This window comes from Schistocerca serialis, chromosome 10 (assembly GCF_023864345.2).
Source record: "Schistocerca serialis cubense isolate TAMUIC-IGC-003099 chromosome 10, iqSchSeri2.2, whole genome shotgun sequence".
Classification (NCBI taxonomy): Eukaryota; Metazoa; Arthropoda; class Insecta; order Orthoptera; family Acrididae; genus Schistocerca; species Schistocerca serialis.
This window is the reverse complement of record NC_064647.1, coordinates 186,778,654-186,803,930: the sequence shown is the minus strand read 5'-3', so window position 1 is coordinate 186,803,930 and position 25,277 is coordinate 186,778,654. Positions and strand designations below refer to the sequence as shown.

The 25,277-nt window shown below is 50.1% G+C and overlaps 1 protein-coding gene across 1 annotated transcript in view; it reads right to left on the bottom strand.

Annotated features, from left to right (window-relative positions):
- LOC126424887 (histone deacetylase 8-like) overlaps positions 1-17,264 on the bottom strand; it is a 73,679-nt gene extending 56,415 nt beyond the window's left edge. Inside the window, exons 1-2 of the mRNA XM_050087720.1 lie at positions 17,109-17,264; positions 16,305-16,494 (exon numbers count right to left, since the gene is read on the bottom strand). Of these exons, the coding sequence (XP_049943677.1) occupies positions 16,305-16,494; positions 17,109-17,198 (280 nt within the window). The 5' untranslated portion in view covers positions 17,199-17,264. The remainder of the gene's footprint in view (positions 1-16,304; positions 16,495-17,108) is intronic.
- Between the last annotated feature and the right edge of the window lie 8,013 nt (positions 17,265-25,277).

Here is a 25,277-nt window from a genome sequence, read left to right as displayed (position 1 = left end):
ACTGACGGGTATCTACGTCTGCAAGGTGAACCCAGAAATACTAGAAAGGATATGTTTAGAGAGAGTTCCCATGTGTGCATTTCAGAAAATGCTTGTGTTGGTAGGACGAAACCAGATGCCACAAGCTATGAAGTAGTCATTATAGAGAAGCACATTGCATCTGGCAGCATTTTCAGCAACTGGGTGGTCCTGCTGTCTCTTGGCAACAGTTTGTCAGTGGCCATTCATATGGACAGACAGACTGTTAGTGTCATGCCCACGTAGAATGCAGCACAGTGGTTGCAGCTTACTTTGTAGATCACATGGCTGCTTTTACAGGTGACCCTGCCTTTGATGGGTAATTATAGGGATGAGCCATGAGGCAAAGGGGTTGGGACCACGGATGGAGCAGGGATGGAAAAGAATATTGTGTAGCTTTTGTGGGTGGTGGAACATCACTGGGAGGTGTGGGAAGGATAGTGGTTAGGACATTCATCATTTCAGGGCATGACAAGAGGTAAGTCAAAACTCTGGTAGAGAATATTATTCAGTTGCTCCAGTCCCGGGTGGTACTAAATCACAAGGAATGTGCTCTTTTGTGGCTGGCTGGTGGGTATGTGGGAGGTAGTAGGTGAATGGAGAAACAAGGCATGGGAGATGTTTCTGGACAAGGTCAATATGGTCTGTGACGGCCTCAATAAGATCCTCAGCATATTTGGGGGAGAGACTGCTCGTTACAGCAGGTGTGACAATCAGAAGTGGCTAGGCTGAATGGGAGGAAAATCTTGGTATGGAACAAGTGGCAGCTGTCAAACTTAAGGTACTGTTAAAGGGTGGCAAGTCTGAAGTGGAAAGGGGTAAAAGGGGTAGTGATGTAGACATTCTTGAAGTAAGGTCATCACACAGGAAAGTGCCTGTTAAGTTGAGGAGGACCAGTTGAAGCAAATGGGGGAGAATGTGTTGAGGCTCTGGAAGAATGTGGATAGGGTGCTCCCACCCTAAGCCCATATCATGAAGATGTCATCCATGAATCTGAACCATGTGAGGAGTTTGGGTTTCTGTGTAGTTAGGAAGGATTCCTTTACATAACCCATGAATAGCTTGGTGCAGAATGATCCCGATGGGGGTGACCACTGCTGTTCCATTGATTTGATTGTAGGTGGTGCCTTCAAAGGAGAAGTAACTGCAGGCAAGGATGTAGTTGCTCATGGCGACCAGAAAGGAAATTGTCAGTCTGGAGTCAGCTGGGTGTTGGGGAAGGCAGTGTTCAATAGCGGCAAGCTCATTGGCATTAGGAATTCTAGTGTAGAGGGAGGTGGCACCAACAATGAAGAGCAGGGTGCCACGCAGTAAAGGAACAGAAACTGTGGAGAGGCAGTGGAAGAGATGGTTTGTGTCTTATGTAGGATGGTAGGTTATTGGTAATAGGCTGAAGGTGTCGGTCCATGAGAGCAGAGATCCTCTCTGTACGTGCACAGTAATCGTCCACAATAGGGTGTCCTGGGTGGTTGGGCTTATGGCTACTAGGAAGCATGTAGGAGCAAAGTGCAGAGAGTGGTCCGGGTGAGGAGAGACTGGGGAGGAGAGAGGAAGAGTGGGGGGAGAGGGAGAGTGGGGGGTAGAGGGAGAGTGGGGGGTACTGGGGTGGAGGGGGTAGAGGGAGAGTGGGGGGGAAGGAGAGGGGGGTAGAGGGAGAGTGGGGGGAAGGAGAGGGGGTAGAGGGAGAGTGGGGGGAAGGAGAGGGGGGTAGAGGGAGAGTGGGGGAGAAGGGGAGGGGGTGGAGGGAGAGTGGTGGGGTGCAGAGGGAGAGTGGGGGGTGCTGAGGGAGAGTGGGGAGACGGGAGTAGAGGGAGAGTGGGGGGCGGAGTAGAGGGAGAGTGGGGGGAGGGGAGTAGAGGGAGAGTGGGGGGAGGGGAGTAGAGGGAGAGTGGGGGGCGGAGTAGAGGGAGAGTGGGGGGCGGAGTAGAGGGAGAGTGGGGGGCGGAGTAGAGGGAGAGTGGGGGGTAGAGGGAGAGTGGGGGGGTAGAGGGAGAGTGGGGGGGGGGGGGGGGGGTAGAGGGAGAGTGGGGGGGTAGAGGGAGAGTGGGGGGGGGTAGAGGGAGAGTGGGGGGGGGGGGTAGAGGGAGAGTGGGGGGGAGGGGGTAGAGGGAGAGTGGGGGGGGGGGGTAGAGGGAGAGTGGGGGGTAGAGGGAGAGTGGGGGGTAGAGGGAGAGTGGGGGGTGAGGGTAGAGGGAGAGTGGGGGGGGGGGGTGTAGAGGGAAGTGGGGGGGTGAGGGTAGAGGGAGAGTGGGGGGGGGGGGTGTAGAGGGAGAGTGGGGGGTGAGGGTAGAGGGAGAGTGGGGGGGGGTGTAAAGGGAGAGTGGGGGGGGTAGAGGGAGAGTGGGGGGCGTAGAGGGAGAGTGGGGGGGTAGAGGGAGAGTGGGGGGAAGGGGTTGAGGGACAGTGGGGGGTGGAGGGAGAGTGGGGGGGTGTAGAGACAGAGTGGGGGGAGAGAGAGAGTGTGGGGGGTAGAGGGAGAGTGGGGGGGACGGGGGGGTGGAGGGGAGTGGGGGGGAGGGGGGGGTAGAGGGAGAGTGGGGAGGTTGGAGGGAGAGTGGGGGGTAGAGGGAAAGTGGGGGGGTTGGAGGGAGAGTGGGGGGTAGAGGGAAAGTGGGGGGGTTGGAGGGAGAGTGGGGGGTAGAGGGAGAGTGGGGGGTGAGGGTAGAGGGAAAGTGGGGGGGGGGGGGGTTGGAGGGAGAGTGGGGGGTAGAGGGAGAGTGGGGGGGTGAGGGTAGAGGGAGAGTGGGGGGGTGAGGGTAGAGGGAGAGTGGGGGGGTGAGGGTAGAGGGAGAGTGGGGGGGGGGGGGGTAGAGGGAGTGTGGGGGGGGGGGGGGGTAGAGGGAGAGTGGGGGGGGGGGGTAGATAGAGAGTGGGGGGGTGAGGGTAGAGGGAGAGTGGGGGGGGGGGTGTAGAGAGAGAGGGGGGGGGTAGAGGGAGAGTCGGGGGGCGGGTAGAGGGAGAGTGGGGGGGAGGGGTTGAGGGAGAGTGGGGGGTAGAGGGAGAGGGGGGGTAGAGAGAGAGTGGGGGGGGAGTGAGAGAGTGGGGGGGGGGGGAAGGAGAGGGGGTAGAGGGAGAGTGGGGGGAAGGAGAGGGGATAGAGAGAGAGTGGGGGGAAGGAGAGGGGGTAGAGGGAGAGTGGGGGAGAAGGGGAGGGGGTAGAGGGAGAGTGGTGGGGTGCAGAGGGAGAGTGGTGGGGTGCAGAGGGAGAGTGGTGGGGTGCAGAGGGAGAGTGGTGGGGTGCAGAGGGAGAGTGGGGGGACAGGAGTAGAGGGAGAGTGGGGAGACAGGAGTAGAGGGAATGGGGGGAGGGGAGTAGAGGGAGAGTGGGGGGCGGAGTAGAGGGAGAGTGGGGGGAGGGGAGTAGAGGGAGAGTGGGGGCGGAGTAGAGGGAGAGTGGGGGGTAGAGGGAGAGTGGGGGGTAGAGGGAGAGTGGGGGGGTAGAGGGAGAGTGGTGGGGTAGAGGGAGAGTGCGGGGGTAGAGGGAGAGTGGGGGGTAGAGGGAGAGTGGGGGGTAGAGGGAGAGTGGGGGGTAGAAGGAGAGTGGGGGGTAGAAGGAGAGTGGGGGGTAGAGGGAGAGTGGGGGGTAGAAGGAGAGTGGGGGTAGAGGGAGAGTGGGGGTAGAGGGAGAGTGGGGGGGTGAAGTGGGAGAGTGGGAGGGGGGGTAGAGGGAGAGTGGGGGGGCGTAGAGGGAGAGTGGGGGGGTAGAGGGAGAGTGGGGGGAAGGGGTTGAGGGAGAGTGGGGGGTGGAGGGAGAGTGGGGGGGGGGTGTAGAGACAGAGTGGGGGGGGAGAGAGAGTGTGGGGGGTAGAGGGAGAGTGGGGGGGTGGGGGTAGAGGGAGAGTGGGTGGGGTGGGGGGGTAGAGGGAGAGTGGGGGGTGGAGGGAGAGTGGGGGTAGAGGGAGAGTGGGGGGGTGAGGGTAGAGGGAGAGTGGGGGGGGGTAGAGGGAGAGTGGGGGGGTAGAGGGAGAGTGGGGGGTGAGGGTAGAGGGAGAGTGGGGGGTAGAGGGAAAGTGTGGGGGGGGGGGGGGTAGAGGGAAAGTTTGGGGGGGGCGTGGTTAAGGGAGAGGGGGTGTAGAGTGGGGGGTGGTGGTAGAGGGAGAGTAGGGGGTGTAGAGGGAGAGTGGGGCTGTGTGTAGAGTGTGTGGTGGTAGAGGGAGGGGGGTAGAGTGAAAGTGGGGTTTGGGGGGGGGTGCGGTTGAGTGAGAGTGGTGGATGGTAGAGGGAGGGGGGGTAGACAGGGAGTGGCGAGGTAGAGGGGGAGTGGGGGTGGTGGTGGTAGAGGGAGAGTGGGGGTGGTGGTGGTAGAGGGAGAGTGGGGGTGGTGGTGGTAGAGGGAGAGTGGGGGTGGTGGTGGTAGAGGGAGAGTGGGGGTGGTGGTAGAGTGAGAGTGGTAGAGTGAGAGTGGGGGTGGTGGTAGAAAGAGAGTGGGGGGTAGAGGGAGAGTGGGGGGTAGAGGGAGAGGGGGGTGGTAGCGTGGGGGGTGGTGGTAGAGGGAGAGTGGGGGGTGTTGTGGTAGAGGGGTGGGGGGGGTGTAGAGGGAGAGTGGGGGTGGTGGTGGTAGAGGGAGAGTGGGGGTGGTGGTGGTAGAGGGAGAGTGGGAGGGAGGGGGTGGTAGAGGGAGAGTGGGGGGGGGGGGTTGAGGGAGAGTGGAGGGGAGAGGGCGGGTAGAGGGAGAGTGGAGGGGGGGGGGGGGGGGTAGAGGGAGAGTGGGGGGTAGAGGGAGAGTGGGGGGTAGAGGGAGAGTGTGGGGTGGTAGAGGGAGAGTGGGGGGTGTGGTAGAGGGGGGTGGGGGGGGGGGGGTGTAGAGGGAGAGTGGGGGGATGGTAGAGGGAGAGTGGGGGTGGTGGTGGTAGAGGGAGAGTGGGAGGGAGGGGGGGTAGAGGGAGAGTGGGGGGGGGGGTGGTTAGAGGGAGAGTGGGGGGGTAGAGGGAGAGTGGGGGCGGGGGGGGGGGGGTAGAGGGAGTTTGGGGGAGGGGTGTAGAGGGAGAGTGGGGGGGGGTGTAGAGGGAGAGAGGGGGGGGTTTAGAGGGAGTGTGGGGGGGGGGTGTAGAGGGAGAGTGGGGCGGCGAGGGAGGGTGGGGCGGGCGAGGGAGGGTGGTGGGGCGAGGGAGGGTGGTGGGGCGAGGGAGGTTGGTGGGGGCGAGCGAGAGTGGGGGGTGGCGAGGGAGAGTGGGGGGTGGCGAGGGAGAGTGGGGGGTGGCGAGGGAGAGTGGGGGGTGGCGAGCGAGGGTGGTGGGGGCGAGCGAGGGTGGGGGGTGGCGAGGGAGAGTGGGGGGTGGCGAGCGAGAGTGGTGGGTGGCGAGGGAGAGTGGGGGGTGGCGAGGGAGAGTGGGGGGTGGCGAGGGAGAGTGGGGCGTGGCGAGGGAGAGTGGGGCGTGGCGAGGGAGAGTGGGGCGTGGCGAGGGAGAGTGGGGCGTGGCGAGGGAGAGTGGGGCGTGGCGAGGGAGAGTGGGGCGTGGCGAGGGAGAGTGGGGCGTGGCGAGGGAGAGTGGGGCGTGGCGAGGGAGAGTGGGGGGTGGCGAGGGAGAGTGGGGGGTGGCGAGGGAGAGTGGGGGGTGGCGAGGGAGAGTGGGGGGTGGCGAGGGAGAGTGGGGGGTGGCGAGGGAGAGTGGGGGGTGGCGAGGGAGAGTGGGGGGTGGCGAGGGAGAGTGGGGGGTGGCGAGGGAGAGTGGGGGGTGGCGAGGGAGAGTGGGGGGTGGCGAGGGAGAGTGGGGGGTGGCGAGGGAGAGTGGGGGGTGGCGAGGGAGAGTGGGGGGTGGCGAGGGAGAGTGGGGGGTGGCGAGGGAGAGTGGGGGGTGGCGAGGGAGAGTGGGGGGTGGCGAGGGAGAGTGGGGGGTGGCGAGGGAGAGTGGGGGGTGGCGAGGGAGAGTGGGGGGTGGCGAGGGAGAGTGGGGGGTGGCGAGGGAGAGTGGGGGGTGGCGAGGGAGAGTGGGGGGTGGCGAGGGAGAGTGGGGGTGGCGAGGGAGAGTGGGGGGTGGCGAGGGAGAGTGGGGGGTGGCGAGGGAGAGTGGGGGGTGGCGAGGGAGAGTGGGGGGTGGCGAGGGAGAGTGGGGGGTGGCGAGGGAGAGTGGGGGGTGGCGAGGGAGAGTGGGGGGTGGCGAGGGAGAGTGGGGGGTGGCGAGGGAGAGTGGGGGGTGGCGAGGGAGAGTGGGGGGTGGCGAGGGAGAGTGGGGGGTGGCGAGGGAGAGTGGGGGGTGGCGAGGGAGAGTGGGGGGTGGCGAGGGAGAGTGGGGGGTGGCGAGGGAGAGTGGGGGGTGGCGAGGGAGAGTGGGGGGTGGCGAGGGAGAGTGGGGGGTGGCGAGGGAGAGTGGGGGGTGGCGAGGGAGAGTGGGGGGTGGCGAGGGAGAGTGGGGGGTGGCGAGGGAGAGTGGGGGGTGGCGAGGGAGAGTGGGGGGTGGCGAGGGAGAGTGGGGGGTGGCGAGGGAGAGTGGGGGGTGGCGAGGGAGAGTGGGGGGTGGCGAGGGAGAGTGGGGGGTGGCGAGGGAGAGTGGGGGGTGGCGAGGGAGAGTGGGGGGTGGCGAGGGAGAGTGGGGGGTGGCGAGGGAGAGTGGGGGGTGGCGAGGGAGAGTGGGGGGTGGCGAGGGAGAGTGGGGGGTGGCGAGGGAGAGTGGGGGGTGGCGAGGGAGAGTGGGGGGTGGCGAGGGAGAGTGGGGGGTGGCGAGGGAGGGTGGGGGGTGGCGAGGGAGGGTGGGGGGTGGCGAGGGAGGGTGGGGGGTGGCGAGGGAGGGTGGGGGGTGGCGAGGGAGGGTGGGGGGTGGCGAGGGAGGGTGGGGGGTGGCGAGGGAGGGTGGGGGGTGGCGAGGGAGGGTGGGGGGTGGCGAGGGAGGGTGGGGGGTGGCGAGGGAGGGTGGGGGGTGGCGAGGGAGGGTGGGGGGTGGCGAGGGAGAGTGGGGGGTGGCGAGGGAGAGTGGGGGGTGGCGAGGGAGAGTGGGGGGTGGCGAGGGAGAGTGGGGGGTGGCGAGGGAGAGTGGGGGGTGGCGAGGGAGAGTGGGGGGTGGCGAGGGAGAGTGGGGGGTGGCGAGGGAGAGTGGGGGGTGGCGAGGGAGAGTGGGGGGTGGCGAGGGAGAGTGGGGGGTGGCGAGGGAGAGTGGGGGGGGCGAGGATGTGGACCACCGTCAAAGCTGAACCGCAGCGACATAAAGGTGGGTCCTCGCGGCGCAATAAATAGCTGTGTGTTATCCAGGTGTGACCAATACATAGCCGGCAGAGGACAACAGACTCCTTGCGAGAGACACGCAAGGAGGTGCACCACACGCCTGTAGCCTCATTTATGGCCCGAAGTTTGTTGGCTGAAGGAAGGGTGCGCCATTCTTCACCCCAGGCGCGAAGTAACTTCTGCCGCAAAACTGACCCGAGATCACTCTCCGAAAGGTCTATCTCCAAGGCTGGGGCACCAACAGCCTATTTGGCCAGCCTGTCAACACATTCATTTCCCAGGATGCTGATATGACCTGGGGTCCACACAAAGACCACAGAGCAGCCGCAACAGGCAAGAGTATGGAGGGACTCCTGAATAGCCATCACCAGATGAGAGCAAGGGATACACTGGTCGATAGCTCGTAAAGCACTCAGGAAGTCACTACAGATAACGAAGGACTCACCTGAGCAGGAGCGGATATACTCTAGGGCGCGAGAGATGGCAACCAGCTCAGCAGTGAAAACACTGCAGCCAGCCAACAATGAGTGTTGTTCATAATGATCCCCGAGAGTAAGAGCATAACTGACACGACCAGCTACCATCGAACCGTCAGTATAGACAATGTCAGAGCCTTGAAACGTGGCAAGGATCGAAAGAAAGTAGCGGTGGAGGGCCTCAGGAGGGACTGAGTCCTTTGGGCCCTGTGCCAAATCGAGCTGAAGGCATGGGCGGGACACACACCACGGGGGTACACGTAGAGGGGCCCGGAAAAGAAGTGAAAGATGGAAAACCTCAAGCCCAGAGGGAAGAGCTATGACGTGAACCGTGATCGTTCACCCTTACCGGGGCCACCATTCTGGAAGATGGACAACCAACTGAGGGAACAGGAGACGCTAATTGGGATGTCCGGGCAAGCTACAAACGTGTGTAGCCTAAGCTGCCAGTAATCATTGGTGCTGGATCCGTAATGGAGGGACACCTGCCTCCACAAGTACGCTGTTGACAAGGTTTGTTCGGAAAGCTCCAGTGGCGAGTTGGATCCCGCTGTGAAGGATGGGGGTCCAGCAACAGCAATGCAGAAGGGGATGCTGAACCATAAGCCAGGCTCCCATAATCTAGACGGGACTGAATTAACACCTGGTACAGTCGTAGAAGGGTAGACTGATCGGCGCCCCAGCTGGTGTGACTCAAGCAACGAAAAAGTGTTAAGAAGCCGCCAGCACGTTTGTTTAAGCTGCCAAATATGAGACAGCCAAGTCAATCGAAAACCAATCCCAAAAACCAATCTGTCTCCACCACAGCAAGAGGTTTGCCATCAAGATAAAGCCATGGCTCAGGATGAACAGTGCGTCGCCGGCAGAAATGCATAACGCAGGTCTTGGCAGCCGAAAACTGGAAGCCATGCGCTACAGCCCAAGACTGCGCCTTTCAGATAGCGCCCTGTAGCTGCCGTTCAGCAGCTGCAATGCCAGTGGAGTTATAGTATAGGCAGAAGTCGTCAGCATACAAGGAAGATGAGACAGACGTTCCCACCGCCGCAGCGAGCCCATTAATTGCAATCAAAAAGAGGCAGACACGTAAGACAGATCCTTGCAGTACCCCATTCTCCTGAACTCGGGAGGAACTATGGGAGGCCGCAACTTGCACGCAGAAGGAATGAAGCGACAGAAAATTTTGTATGAAAATTGGGAGCGGACCCCGAAGACCCCAACCGTAGAGAGGATGTGATGCCGCCATGTCGCATTGTATGCCTGCCACATGTCAAAAAACACGGCAACCAGATGCTGATGGCGGGCAAAGGCCGTAAGGATGGCAGACTCCAGACACACCAGATTATCGGCGGCAGAGCAGCCCTTATGGAACACACCCTGGGATGGAGCCAGAAGGTCCTGAGACTCAAGTAGCCAACTCAACCTCCGGCTCACCATGCGTTCGAGCAACTTGCAAAGAACGTTGGTGAGGCTTATGGGATGGTAGCTGTCCATCTCCAGTGGGTCCTTGCCAGGTTTCAACATGGGGATTACGACGCTTTCTCGCCATGGCGATGGCAACTCGACCCAGATATGGTTGAAAAGGTCTAGAAGGCATCGTTGGCAGTCTACCGAGAGGGTGTTTGATCATCTGACAGTGGATGCCATCTGGCCCAGGAGCCGTATCAGGGCAAGCGACTAGGGCACTTTGGAATTCCCACTCACTGAAAAGAGTATTGTAGGATTTAGGGTGGCGTATCTGGAATGAAAGCAGGTGTTGACAGATGTGAAAATTACCGAACAATCAGTTTAATAAGCCACAGCTGCAAAGTACTAACACGAATTCTTTACAGACGAATGGAAAAACTAGTAGAAGCCGACCTCGGGGAAGATCAGTTTGGATTCCGTAGAAATACTGGAACACGTGAGGCAATACTGACCTTACGACTTATCTTAGAAGAAAGATTAAGGAAAGGCAAACCTACGTTTCTAGCACTTGTAGACTTAGAGAAAGCTTTTGTCAATGTTGATTGGAATACTCTCTTTCAAATTCTAAAGGTGGCAGGGGTAAAATACAGGGAGCAAAAGGCTATTTACAACTTGTACAGAAACCAGGTGGCAGTTATAAGAGTTGAGGGACATGAAAGGGAAGCAGTGGTTGGGAAGGGAGTAAGACAGGGTTTTAGCCTCTCCCTGATGTTATTCAATCTCTATATTGAGCAAGCAGTAAAGGAAACAAAAGAAAAATTTGGAGTAGGTATTAAAATCCATGGAGAAGAAATAAAAACTTTGAGGTTCGCCGATAACATTGTAAGTCTGTCAGAGACAGCAAAGGACTTGGAAGAGCAGTTGAACGGAATGGATGGTGTCTTGAAGGGAGGATATAAGATGAACATCAACAAAAGCAAAACGAGGATAATGGAATGTAGTCGAGTTAAGTCGGGTGATGCTGAGGGGATTAGATTAGGAAATGAGACACTTAAAGTAGTAAAGGAGTTTTGCTATTTGGGGAGCAAAATAACTGATGATGGACGAAGTAGAGAGGATATAAAATGTAGATTGGCAATGGCAAGGAAAGCGTTTCTGAAGAAGAGAAATTTGTTAACATCGAGTATAGATTTAAGTGTCAGGAAGTCATTTCTGAAAGTATTTGTATGGAGTGTAGCCATGTATGGAAGTGAAACATGGACGGTAAATAGTTTGGACAGGAAGAGAATAGAAGCTTTCGAAATGTGGTGCTACAGAAGAATGCTGTAGATTAGATGGGTAGATCACATAACTAATGAGGAAGTATTGAATAGGATTGGGGAGAAGAGAAGTTTGTGGCACAACTTGACCAGAAGAAGGGATCGGTTGGTAGGACATGTTCTGAGGCATCAAGGGATCACCAATTTAGTATTTGAGGGCAGTGTGGAGGGTAAAAATCGTAGGGGGAGACCAAGAGATGAATACACTAAGCAGATTCAGAAGGATGTAGGTTGCAGTAGGTACTGTGAGATGAAGCTTGCACAGGATAGAGTAGCATGGAGAGCTGCATCAAACCAGTCTCAGGACTGAAGACCACAACAACAACAACATCTGGAATGAAAAGCTCCGACGCTCCAACTGCTCTTTCAGGGAGCGGAAGGCCAGTGGGTAATTCGTACAAGCGGAACTCTGAGCAAAATGCTCCACTAAGTGGATTGCAATTGTGTCGGAGTCAGTACAGACTGCTCCATTCAATGAAAGCGCAGGTACACTGACGGGGGTATGATGGCCATAGAGGGTCGCCTGATCTTGGCCCAAACCTGTGATTGAGAGGTACAGAGGCCAATGGTGGAGACATACATTTCCCAGCACTCCTGCCTGCGTTGGCGAATGAGGCGGCAGGCTCGCGAATGGAGCCGTTTAAAGGCGATGAGGTGTTCCAATGAGATGAGCCACTTGTGACGTTTGAGTGCCTGCCTGTGATCTTTAATCACCTCAGCGATCTTGGGTGACCACCAAGGCACAGTCCTCTACTGATGGGACCCAGAGGAACAGGGAATGGCAGATTCTGCAGCAGTAATGACGCCGGTGGTGACCGAGTGAACCACCGCACCAATATCGTCATTGGGAAGAGGCTCAATAATGGCAATGGAGGTGAACAGTCAGCCTTATTCATCGGCCATCTGCAGGGGCGCCCAAAAGAGTGACGCTGTGAGTGACAGAAAGATCGGAAAGTGGTCACTACCACACAAGTCATCATGCACACTCCACTGGACAGATGGTAATGGGCTAGGGATGCAGATCAAAAGGTCGATGACTGAGTACATGCCATGCGCCACACTGAAATGTGTGAAGGCACCATTATTTAAAAGAGAAAGGTCTAGCTGTGCCAATACTTGCTCAACAATGCTGTCTCGGCCTGTTGCCACTGATCCACCCCACAGAGGGTTATTGGTGTTGAAGTCGTCCAGTAACAGTAAAGGTGGTGGCAATTAGGCTATCAGCGCAGCCAGGACATGCCACGGGACATCACCATCTGGTGGAAGACAGAGACTGCAGACAGTAACTGCCTGAGGCATCCACACCCGAACAGCAACAGCGTCTAAAGGTGTTTGTACAGGGACAGATTTGCTGTAAACGGAGTGAAGGACATAGATGTAGACACCACCAGACACCTTCTCATACGCTGCCCGGTTCCTATAATAACCCCGACAGCCACGGAGGGCGGGGTTTCACATCGCCGGAAACCAAGTTTCCTGAAGAGCACTGCAGAGGAGAGGGTGAAGGCTGAGAAGTTGTCGGAGCTCAGCAAGATGGTGGAAAAAACCGCTGCAGTTCCACTGGAGGATGACACTGTCCATGGCCGAGAAGGGCGTGAAGGGACCAAGGAGGCAGATTATGCCGCTGGGTCACCTGCTGCCACTGACTGAGTACCTGTGCGAGTGACATCCATTGTGTCTGAGAGTCTGGCGAGATCTAGGTCCTCAGCGGACGCCAGTATCTCTACCTTGCCCCCAGACAGAGAGCTTGAAGGTGGGGGTGGGGTGGGTGCCACCACATGTTCCTTTGTCTTGGAGGTCTTCTTCCTGGACTTTTCTTGCTGTTCCTTGGGTTTCACTGGCTGGGAGGGCTTCACCGATTCAGTCCCCGGGACAAAGGAGGATCGCGAAGCCCTACGACCAGCTGCTTGTGGGCACTTATGCCACTGCAGGGCGTCATCCTTCCCACTTGTGGAAACCTGGGAAGAGAGGGACTCAAGGGATCCCTTGCGAGCGAGAGGAGCCGAAGAAGTTAGACACTCCTATGGCTTAGAAACGGGGACATACGTCCCTGATGAGTGGGAGGTGGGGTGTTGCTCCCGAGGTAGGTGGTGCAGGAGGAACAGGGTGGGTAGTGCCCCCCTGGGCAAGGAGGCGTGTGGAGTTGTATGGCTTGGTGAATCGACCAGAATTCGCTGAACTGATGGGGCTATCACGGTTGTCACAGCGGTGGCATATGAGGAATCATTCGCACAGGATGGAGTCGTTCATATTTCCTCTTAGCCTCAGTATAGGTCAGTCGGTGCAAGGTCTTATATTCCATTATTTTTCGCTCTTTCTGTAAGATCCTGCAGTCTGGCGAGCAAGGTGAATGATGCTCTCTGCAGTTGACACAGGTGGGAGGTGGGGCACATGGAGTATTGGGATGTGATTGGCGTCCACAATCTCGACACGTGACGCTGGAAGTACAATGAGAAGACATATGGCTGAACTTCCAGCACTTAAAGCACTGCATCAGGGGAGGGATATAGGGCTAGACATCATATCGGTAGACCATCACCTTGACTTTCTCTGGTAATTTATCACCCTGAAGGCCAAGACGAAAGCACTGGCAGCTATCTGATTATCCAGACCCCGATGGACGTGCTGGATGAAATGAACACCTCAACACTCTAAATTGGAGCGCAGCTCATCATCAGACTGCAAAAGAAGGTCCCTATGGAAAATAATACCCTGGACCATATTTAAACTCTTATGGGATGTGATGGTAACCAAAACATCCCCCAACTTGTCACAAGCAAGTAACCTTCGTGGCTGGGCAGAGGATGCCGTTTTTATCAATACTGACCCAGAGCACATTTTGGACAAGCCCTCCACCTCCTCAAACTTGTCCTCCAAACGCTCTATGAAGAATTGAGGCTTTGTTGACATGAAAGACTCCCCATCAGCTCTTGCACAAACTATAAGTGTCACTGCCATCCTGACCCTTATGCTCCTCCCACAGCTTCAAACTACCATAAAATAAAACCAGACAAAACCATAAGATCACATTATCCCCATTTCCAGTTAACATTTATAGCTCAACCCTAGACCACAATTACAAAATCTTGTATCCCAATCTCCAGCTCACCTATATAGCTCAACCCATGAGTGAAAGTGTACTTACGGTGTCAGTGGCTTGTCTTATGCATGTTGCAGTTTGTAATTGTACGCTTGGTGAATAATGGGAAGTAAACCTGAAAAAGTGTGACTCAGATAGGACAAGATAGCAGAACCCACGAGAACATAAATTTTGATAAATGTTGTAAGTGGATCAATGTTTTTAATGAAATCATGGGAGCAGGTAAGTGGATCTATTCTTAATTAAATCATGGGGGAGGTAGGTGGATCAATGTTTATTACTAATAGAGTTGCATGGCAACAGGATATACTAATAAACACTGATCAACATACATTCTACCACAATTTAATTAAAAACACTGATCCACTTACTCAGGCACCTAAGAGTACAGTTTCAATTTAGTGAGATATTCTGTATCACATGGCAATATTCTGCAAAATATATTCCATTTGTGCCACCACATAATTTCATATACTCCCACCATGACAAATGTTGCATACTAAATGACATGATGACATACCTCACAAATACGTCGCCACCATGTAATTAAACTGCTACAGCATGCCACCTGTTAACCCACCACACCCTCTACAACAACATTTCACATCCATTCCACAACAAAAACACCGCAGCTTGATGATATCACAGTACACCGTGGCAGATTAATGGGTCAAAGCAGACAGGTGGTATCATACAACCAAGTACATCCCACCAGACATTGCTCGAGTACTTACAACTCCAAGAAATGATAATTATTAACGAAAATTACTTCAGCTGTAATTATTTTTTTTTATGATCGGCTTCATTCCTTTGAACACTATCAGGCTGCTTAGTTGTGCTGAAGTCAATGCATAGATGGTCCAGCTGTCATATGTAACGTTAAAGACATCTAAGAGCCTCTGTGATCAGTGTTCTTGGATGTGGTTTTTAACATTACGTATGATGACCAGACCATCTACGTCTCTACTTCAGTGCAACTTGGAAAGCTGAAGATGTTCAAAGACATAAATCAGGCCATAACACAATAAATGTGTAAAAAATACAGCCGAGGTGATTTTCTTTTATTATCAATGTTGTAACTGCGACAGGAATGGTCGCAGGGTTGCCGCAAATGAAAATGGGGCAGGACCGAATGGGAGGGGCCGCAAACAAACGAGACGGATGAACGGGAATGGAAGGACAAGCACAACGATAGACAACAGAGCAAGACACCAAGATCAACAACAAAGTATTAAGCAATGGGGTCACAAGAGATAACCTCACGAATTCAAAACAACATCCACTCGTAAACGGGAAGTAAGCACACACAACGTAAACATGATGTCTGTAAGCGAGATATCAACCAACTCAATGTTACTACCAGACTACCTCGCTGAGTGAAAGGTAGCCGCCTAAATACACGACAGGATATGTCACTATTGGCCGCTGGGACCACATGCTCCACAGTGGCAACCTCACGTTAGACTCGGGGCCCAGGAGCACGCACAGCCGCAGCTTACGGCACAACTGCTGCAGAGACCTTCATGCTGTCTGGCGTGGATTTGAAACCCGTGGCGCTCAGTACCAGAATCAACATTAATTTCAGCTGTGGGCACTCAACACAATCAAGCTGAACTACAAGATAGGCGTATCTGCACTCTTCAAGCTGAGGCTGGGCAAATTTAACTGCCTTCAGTTTATGCTGCAGTACCTTGTCACATTTCACAGTCACTTAGCGTTTCAAAGTGGATGCAACAGAAACTGTTAACAGTATTTTACACATGAGACAAGAGCCTACAAGCCAGCAAACAAAACGAGGGTGCTTGGTATAACAGGATAAGATAAAGCTACTGACACAAGTGCTGAATCAAAGGTAATGCCTCTTCTAATTATGTTTCAGGAGAAAAACATGGTTTGGGAAATTACAAAGAACCTCAGTACTTTCTATTTAATTACACACCACAATGCCAGTGTCCTTGTGACAGCATGAATAACAGAGCCACACACACCGTTACGCTCTCAATGGTTTGCATATAGAAAACTGTGAGTCATTTCAGTCTAATCACCAGTTCACAGTACACAATGTCAGTCAGAGCCAGCTTAAGGCCCAAGAGACAGAAGTCGCCACTTGGTGTGTGATGCTGAAACCGGTGCAACAACTGTAACATTTCCATAATGGACATTTCACAATTAGTAGAGGCCACTTGAGTTACTGAGTACACAGGAGCAACAGGGGCACCCATATGGAACGTCTGCATACACTGTGTATCACAATTAGCAGCAAAAACTAATATGAGTGAAAGTGCCCACAGAGAAAGGTGGAAGGGGGTGGATGGAGGGGACTGTTGGGGGAAAATGTTTTTCAAATGGCCCTTGTGTGGGCCATATCTATACTACATAAAGAGATTCACCTCTAGAGTTGTAAGCTCAGCTATTGTATGTTAACTTAAATGCGTCTTCAGGCTGCCACAGCAACCACTGTTAAATACAGCTGGAGGACCTTTATGATGTTTAGCTTGCTCCTCTCAAAGCCGAAAATAACAGGAATGAGTGAAAGAATGGGGAATAGCAAGAGGCAAGCAGGAATTACAGAATATGATGTTGATATCACCTCCAAAAATTACAGCAAAATAATTATGCACAATAGGCTAACACTTTAAAAATGAAATTACTTTGCTTGTTTTAAGTTTTTTTTACATGCAATATCTAATTGAAAATGATTTAATGCAAGTGAGTAAAAAAATCCTGATAACGTGCGTGTAATCAACCACAAATCCACATCCAATTTATTTTAAACTGTCTAGTACATATCACAAGACAGAATAGCAACTGTGTGTCGTAATATAACTTGCCTAGACCAAATTCTTCCTGCTCATCTTCATGGGCCTCCAGGTCATCACTCTCATTAACTTGTTGTAAGAAATCAATATACAACCTAGAGTGAAATGAACTTATCTCTTCTTCTGTTGCCAGCCGGCTTGGAACTGGGGTAAGATGATTTAACAAACCACAGGCTACAATCAGTTCATGGACTAATGTTGCCTAGAAAAGATTTCGTTTCCATTAGTACTGTTCCTTGTATGCCAAAATATGATGAAATAAAGAAAAAATAAACACACTTCATAACTTGATGATAATTCTCTCCGACAAATAACTAATCTGTATTTACAAATATGTTAAATATTCTCAACAGTAAAACCAGCAGCCTGAATAAGGGGAGAGTTATGAATTATTTGCCCGTTCTTTGACACGAGAAAAACGAGCTGACCAGCTTAACAGATTTCTGAATTATGCTTACAGATTGATTGTGAAAAAAACACAAAAGGTACTGGATATAATGCGCAGTTGTACCTCATCACCTATACTTTACCGCAATTACGTGGCTACCTATATCGCTAATGACATAGTTGCAAATGAGCTTCTCACTACAATACACTCAGTTTGCAAACAGACAATGCAATAAATAAAGGAACTGCAGCTCTACAAATACGAAAGAAGGAACAAATACGGGGCAGTAGATTATGTGAAAAGTCTGAAATGTGTGTAAATAATTACGTTGGAAAAATATAATGCTTCTGATAGTAAAAACGCAAGTATAACTGTTAGCGCCAAATCACTTTATAACATCTACCCTTGAATTAGGAAAAAAAACTCACCCTTCCGTTGACTTGAGGAATTCTATCACATTCCTTTCTCAGTTGCTTACTGTCAACATATACAACTTTCTTTGTGCAATTGGAGCTCATTTTCCCCCGTTTATATTAAACTGCAGCATAAACTAACATTTCAAATTCGCGGAATGTTTACTTGTGCTATTGTCAGCTATCGATAACAGATTCTATCGACAGAAAATATCCTACGTGAACTATCGATAACTTAGTTCCAGGGGCGGAAAAAAAAATTAAAATTTCGAATAATTATTGATCGAATTCGAAAATTCAAAATGTTGTCATACGCAATCTGCTCATTTTGAGGTATAATCTTGTATTAAAAGTTAATTCGCAGAACACTTTGCAGACAGTATATACACACACCACTGAATGCTTCTTCCAAACTTATATAATTGTACAACACATTGTTCAGGAGATATGACATCATAAACATTGAGATGATTGAGTAACTAGGTTTTGCTTAAAATTTAGCGCAAGCTACTGAGACTATATCCACACAATGTTTCGTAATAGGAGCACTTTAGCGATTTACGTCAAACTTCAAGCGTAGTTTCAAACCTTTCCTAAAATCACATTAACAGCATTCCCAATTGCGAATAAGGAACACCGTCAGCTATGAACGGAATGACGACAATGAAAATTTGTGCCGGACCGGGACACGAACTCAGATTTCCCGCTCATCGCGAGCGGTTGCCTTTCAATTTGGCTATCCGAGCACGACGCAGAGCCAGACCCGAACTCCCACATGTCAACCATGCGTCGTCATTCCACTCTACAGCTGATTATTGTCCTTTTTACTGTTAATGTATTCCATAACGGCTTCAGTCGCCGCAGTGCCTGTTTCTTTCGACATACATGCATGTCCAAAGGAACTTCGCATAGTAATCACAAAACACAGGCACTGCAATATCGTATCGTATTTTCTAAACTTCCTCCCGCTTACACGATTAAAATCAAATATTTAACAGTTTATCACAATTCTAAAGTAATTTGATACTGCCTTATATACGGGAGTTTAATTCTTTCAAGAATCTGGTTTTACTGGTAGAAAACCAGTGGAGCACGTAGTAAAATAATCTAAATTACTATCGTTAAGTGTGGATTCTCAAGTTAAAGAAGCTCAAAGAATGTGAAAACATTACCCGACTACTCGTAAACAGAAATAAAAACCTATACATATTTACAATATAAATACAAAGTTTCGCAGCTGAATATAAACCTCACGACCCTGGTTAAAACTAAAAGCTTTTCTTTTACTCTATTTTTGATAATTGTGACTCGCTTTTGTGAGGATCTGAAGTGTAAGCCTAACTGAACGTTATCTCCTGACCAGTTTACTCTTGTGAGGTGTCTCTATTTACAGGAATTTGGACTCGTAATCTGCATTCATACTCTGCAAATCACTGTGATGTTTATGGCATCATTGCACCGGGTAGTGGATTATCTACCGATTGCATTCGCGTATACATTGTAAGTAGGCTATCGTTGGATAGTTGGAGTTCATCTTTAAGCGTCTGCCTAATCACGTTTTCAACACTTCCGTAGGGGTCCCGATCGAGTTAAAAAAATCTGTGTTAACTGTGCTCTCCTTTTTCGAATGTGTTCAATCTCAAATGTTCTTATAAGATGGGACACACTTGTGTTCTGCAAGCAGTCTTCGTTTTAACCTGACTGCATTTTCCCAGTAACCTACCAATGATCCGAAGCCTGCAATGTGCTTTACTTTAGACTGAGTCTATGCGATTGCTCCATTCCGTAGACCCCGCAAACTGATACACTTAGGTATTCGTATGAGTTGACGGATTCCGCTGGTGACTGACTGATTGTTTAGTAAAGGTTGGCTTATTCGTGAAATGAAATAAATATTCGTATTACAGGTTTGAGTTGCGGTCTCTCAAATAAGAGTTTCTTTTCAATATCAACGTAACTTTGCTTGACTTTTATGGTGACTTTCTTCTTAGTGATTTTTGCAAAGCCTCGAGGGGAAAATGGGTCTCGTAATTAAAACAATTAAGACGTTCTTTTGTAACGGTCGCCGTGCCGCGGGACGGGTTTACTCTTGGCTTTTGTTCGCTAGCACTGAGTGAAGCAAGCTGCAAAATTAAAGTCCACCTACCTCGGTATACCATTTGTTCCATCGTCCGTATCTCTGCATTCGTAGGTACTATGCAGTCGATGTTAAAAGCAGCGTTGAAGAAAACCATCGTCCATACTTGCGATTGCATAGTCCGCGTAACTCAGGTAATATAATAAACCTGCAAATCTCTAATAATAACGGGCATAAGGGGATGCTTCCTTCCTTCATTGTGTCAACAGGCTCACATTTACGTCGATAGCACATTCACTACTAGTTCATGCGGCTTTTATCACACACAAGACAGCCAGAAATGTGCTAAGTCCAACCCGAAATATTACGAGATTAATAAAGTCAATACTCTGCTACGAAATGAGTTTCGCACTCGGTCCTTTTCAGTGGATTCTTCAAACGAAGATGCTCGCCAGAAATGTTCTGTGAATGCATACTGAACACGCCACGCCGAATTTTTCACAAAGGCCAATAGTTTCCAACGCGGTTTCCTCCACAACAAACACTCCAGAATCTCCCAAACTCCACAGAACTCTCTGTAACTGCATCTGTTTGCACGGCGATACAAACCGGACGCGATATAACAGTCTTTTCTTCGTTTTACAAATAGTTTTTCCAGACACATCTAACATAACCTTCTCGTCCGGCAACTAGCCCACGACTGACTGAATTAGTGATGGGGAGCTCGTGAATGAGTCGTTCAAATGAACGCTTCACTCCAGTGAAGTGTGAGCTAACCACTCAATTTCAATGAACTGGCACTTCAAACTCTTCACAGATAGCACACTCCACACTTTTGTCTAGTTCACTCACTCTCTTCCACTCCCCCTTTTCCACTACATCGGCGCTACGTCACTCATTCTCCCTTCACTTCAGTCCTCCCTCTACTGCCTGTCGACGAATCGCGCGGTGAAATACACTTAGAGCAACAGTTGCACTTTGCTTTCCCATCACCTAAACCGGCGAAGAAACCCCAAATTTCACTACTTTTAGGCGATTGTGAGTTGCTAGCCATTGCATAAGCGTGAACAGAAACAAAAACTGCTTTCCGAATAAAATAATGAGGAATTTTACCTGAAATCGTATCAATGACTGCAGGTGACAGTTTACGTTTTGAATTTAGAGGGTTATTATTCTCAACAAAAATAAAATATACAGGAAAACTTCTGAATAATTACGAAACGTAGGTATATAGACTTTGTGACAGTGGTAAACATACTCATTCCATTTTGGATTAAATTTTAAAAGGAACATAAAATTGGACTGCATTTCGTTGGTAGCTCTAGTTTTCAGTACATGAATAAAACAAATAAGGTTTCAGTTGGCAGACTTTTTTTGGCGCTTCATGAGAAAATGTCGAGCAAGATTAAACGTAATACCTTCTTTATATGTGACATGCTTCTCTGTTTATCTTTCCTTTGTCCCCTTCGACCATGCTCTATTTAAGTTAACTCACGTCAGACGCTGTAAGACGCAAAACGTTGCGTGCACGTTACTGCATAGTTCGGCCATCTGTTGGTAAAATTATGAAGTATTACGAAGCTTTATTGTACGAGCGAGGCGAAGCGAGCGTAGCCGCGGCTGAGCGGCGAACTGGGCAACTTCGCCAGGCTTCCGTACTTCATGAATGAACTACTTCATTTGAACGCTTCACAGTAAAGAGTGAAATGAAAGAAGTAGTTCACGGGAATGAACGAGTTCTACCCATCTCTAGACTGAACACAGTTGCTTTCAGGACATATAACTCATTCCAATACGCGGGAAATGCTTTACTCTCATTGATTGATCAAAACGAACAGCCAATCAGATTAATCTTTCATGATCATATTCGCGCTCAAACTGCTTTACTCAATTCAACATTTGTAGATGCATCTACGTCATCTCATGCTGCTAGTATTATCAAAATGTTCCACCGAACCAAACGAAACTAAAACTAAGAGAAAACTATACTTGAAATTTACTTTAGAACTGATTATGCTCTTACTACCTTTCTGGCTAACTTATTACAAAAGCAAACTCTCATAGACATACGTCATCCGCCAGTTAGCGGGATTCACAGTTTTTCATGACATCCTGGTGTCGTAACACTTGCTAGTTAAATAAGATCTAATACAATATAGAACTGAAATTTGACGTACGTTCCACATACACACACGCATTCACTTTCATTTACTCTCATCCTAACACAAAATATAAATATTAACTTTTAAACTGTTTTTTTCCATTACGAATGAAATATTATCGACAGTTTGGATTTGAAAATCTTTATCAAATAAATCGGCACAGTAAGAGGGCTATTACTGTTTTCAAATAACAAAAGAAATTTAAACTGTTATTGTTACTATCTGAATTTACTTTCATAAGTGTCAGTTAAGTACCTTTTTAATAGGTTTTTTATATCTCCAAAACTATTATAGGTAGCGATATCAAATTTTGACACAAAGTTCGTCTGAATAATAAAAGGTCATGTACCAAATTTGGAATCAAACAGATGACGTAGTTATTTAGTTTCTTAGGCGAGGTGAATAAGTGATTTTAGTATGTGCCACAGTGAGCATTCTCACAGTCCGCTTTAGCGACAAATGGGTCACATGCCTGCCGCCACCGAACGCTACTGTACTGCAGGCTTCCAAAACAGCTTGCCATAACGTAACAAACTTACTGCAAAGATCTGCAGTCCCCTAATAGCTGCGACGCTACAGCCAGGCAAGAAAAGATCAGAAGTTGTACCTACAATATTCACTAACTTTTCATGGTAGTTCTGAGACCAATAAGAAATCTAGAAATTCTACGAAAACGTAGTCCACAGACTTACTGCAAAAATGTCGAACATTATGAACCATCGAAAAGTTGGAATCCATAACTACACTCCTGGAAATGGAAAAAAGAACACATTGACACCGGTGTGTCAGACCCACCATACTTGCTCCGGACACTGCGAGAGGGCTGTACAAGCAATGATCACACGCACGGCACAGCGGACACACCAGGAACCGCGGTGTTGGCCGTCGAATGGCGCTAGCTGCGCAGCATTTGTGCACCGCCGCCGTCAGTGTCAGCCAGTTTGCCGTGGCATACGGAGCTCCATCGCAGTCTTTAACACTGGTAGCATGCCGCGACAGCGTGGACGTGAACCGTATGTGCAGTTGACGGACTTTGAGCGAGGGCGTATAGTGGGCATGCGGGAGGCCGGATGGACGTACCGCCGAATTGCTCAACACGTGGGGCGAGAGGTCTCCACAGTACATCGATGTTGTCGCCAGTGGTCGGCGGAAGGTCCACGTGCCCGTCGACCTGGGACCGGACCGCAGCGACGCACGGATGCACGCCAAGACCGTAGGATCCTATGCAGTGCCGTAGGGGACAGCACCGCCACTTCCAGCAAATTAGGGACACTGCTGCTCCTGGGGTATCGGCGAGGACCATTCGCAACCGTCTCCATGAAGCTGGGCTACGGTCCCGCACACCGTTAGGCCGTCTTCCGCTCACGCCCCAACATCGTGCAGCCCGCCTCCAGTGGTGTCGCGACAGGCGTGAATGGAGGGACGAATGGAGACGTGTCGTCTTCAGCGATGAGAGTCGCTTCTGCCTTGGTGCCAATGATGGTCGTATGCGTGTTTGGCGCCGTGCAGCTGAGCGCCACAATCAGGACTGCATACGACCGAGGCACACAGGGCCAACACCCGGCATCATGGTATGGGGAGCGATCTCCTACACTGGCCGTACACCACTGGTGATCGTCGAGGGGACACTGAATAGTGCACGGTACATCCAAACCGTCATTGAACCCATCGTTCAACCATTCCTAGACCGGCAAGGGAACTTGCTGTTCCAACAGGACAATGCACGTCCGCATGTATCCCGTGCCACCCAACGTGCTCTAGAAGGTGTAAGTCAACTACCCTGGCCAGCAAGATCTCCGGATCTGTCCCCCATTGAGCATGTTTGGGACTGGATGAAGCGTCGTCTCACGCGGTCTGCACGTCCAGCACGAATGCTGGTCCAACTGAGGCGCCAGGTGGAAATGGCATGGCAAGCCGTTCCACAGGACTACATCCAGCATCTCTACGATCGTCTCCGTGGGAGAATAGCAGCCTGCATTGCTGCGAAAGGTGGATATACACTGTACTAGTGCCGACATTGTCCATGCTCTGTTGCCTGTGTCTATGTGCCTGTGGTTCTGTCAGTGTGATCATGTGATGTATCTGACCCCAGGAATGTGTCAATAAAGTTTCCCCTTCCTGGGACAATGAATTCACGGTGTTCTTATTTCAATTTCCAGGAGTGTATAATTGACCTCCTATATAGGTCAATTCTAGCTACGGATTCCAGCCATTGGATGATTCATTAATTAGATCGTTTTTTCAGCACGTGTGTACACTAAAATGTAGGCCAATAGGACTTCTGCGTTTGTAATTGCTCTTTAAACTACTCCAAAAAAGTTGCTAATATTGGAATTGGTAACTAGAATTGACTTATATAGAAGGTCAGTTCTAGTTAACTGATTCCAATTTTTGCTATACACTGCAGTAGTTTTAGAGAGCAATTACACAATGTAGAAATGGTATTACGTTTCAGTGCTTACAACTGCAAAAATAATTTACATATGAATCATGGAGCGGCTGGAATTTGTAACTAGGATTTACCTACATAGGTTAATTTTATTTATTTATTTACACGTCAAGTTCCGTAGGACCAAATTGAGGAGCAAATCTCCAAGGTCATGGAACGTGTCAGTACATGAACTTACAACATAAAAGTAATAACAGATAAAAATAAATGTTCATGAACCTGCAAGAAAATCAGTCCATAAGTTTAAGCAAACTCTATCAGCTATACAATGAGAATCAGCTTAATTTTTCAAGGAACTCCTCGACAGAATAGAAGGAGTGACCCATGACGAAACTCTTCAGTTTCAATTTGAAAGCGCGTGGATTACTGCTAAGATTTTTGAATTCGAGTGGCAGCTTATTGAAAATGGATGCAGCAGTATACTGCACACCTTTTTGCACAAGAGTTAAGGAAGTCCGATCCAAATGGAGGTTTGATTTCTGCCGAGTATTAACCGAGTGAAAGCTGCTTATTCTTGGGAATAAACTAATATTGGTAACAAGAAACGACAATAAGGAATATACATATTGAGAGGTCAATGTCAAAATACCCAGACTCGTGAACAGAGGTCGACAAGAGGTTCGTGAACTCACACCACTTATTGCCCGAACCGCCCCTTTCTGAGCCAAAAATATCCTTCTAGAATGGGAAGAGTTACCCCAAAACATAATACCATATGACATAAGTGAATGAAAAGAAGCAAAGTAGACCAATTTACGGGTCGAAGTATCACTCACTTTCGATACCGTTCGAATAGTGAAAATGGCAGTATTAATTCTGTGAACAAGATCCTGAACGTGGGCTTTCCACGACAGCTTACTATCTATCTGAACACCAAGGAATTTGAACTGTTCAGTTTCACTAATCATATGCCCGTTCTGTGAAATTAAAACGTCAGGTTTTGTTGAATTGTGTGTTAGAAACTGTAAAAACTGACTCTTACTGTGATTTAACGTTAGTTTATTTTCTAGAAGCCATGAACTGACGTCATGTACTGCACTACTTGAAACCGAGTCAATGTTGCACAAAACATCCTTTACTACCAAGCTAGTGTCATCAGCAAACAGAAATATTTTAGAGTTATATCGATTCCAATATTCTTTATATTTTGTAGATATCCATTTGTCATGCACTGGCTTTTCTTTTACTAGTTAGTATGTTGATTTCTCCACACTTTATGCTGCTGTTTCGTATTTGTTGTCATTCATTTAATTTTCCCGTTTTTCTGATATATTTTGGTTTCTCCGCGCCCAAAACTCCCACTTTCCTGCGCTTCTCTCGTTACATTCAATAACTAATATAAAATTAACGCTATGTTATAACAGTATGATTTTACCATGTGCTCTACTGTAATGCAATTTAAACGTTCTCTATGGTTTACTAGTCGCATAAATTACGAGAATACTTCTTTCCAGACATGAAAATTTGTTTTCAATTCTTGTTCTTAATTATTTCAG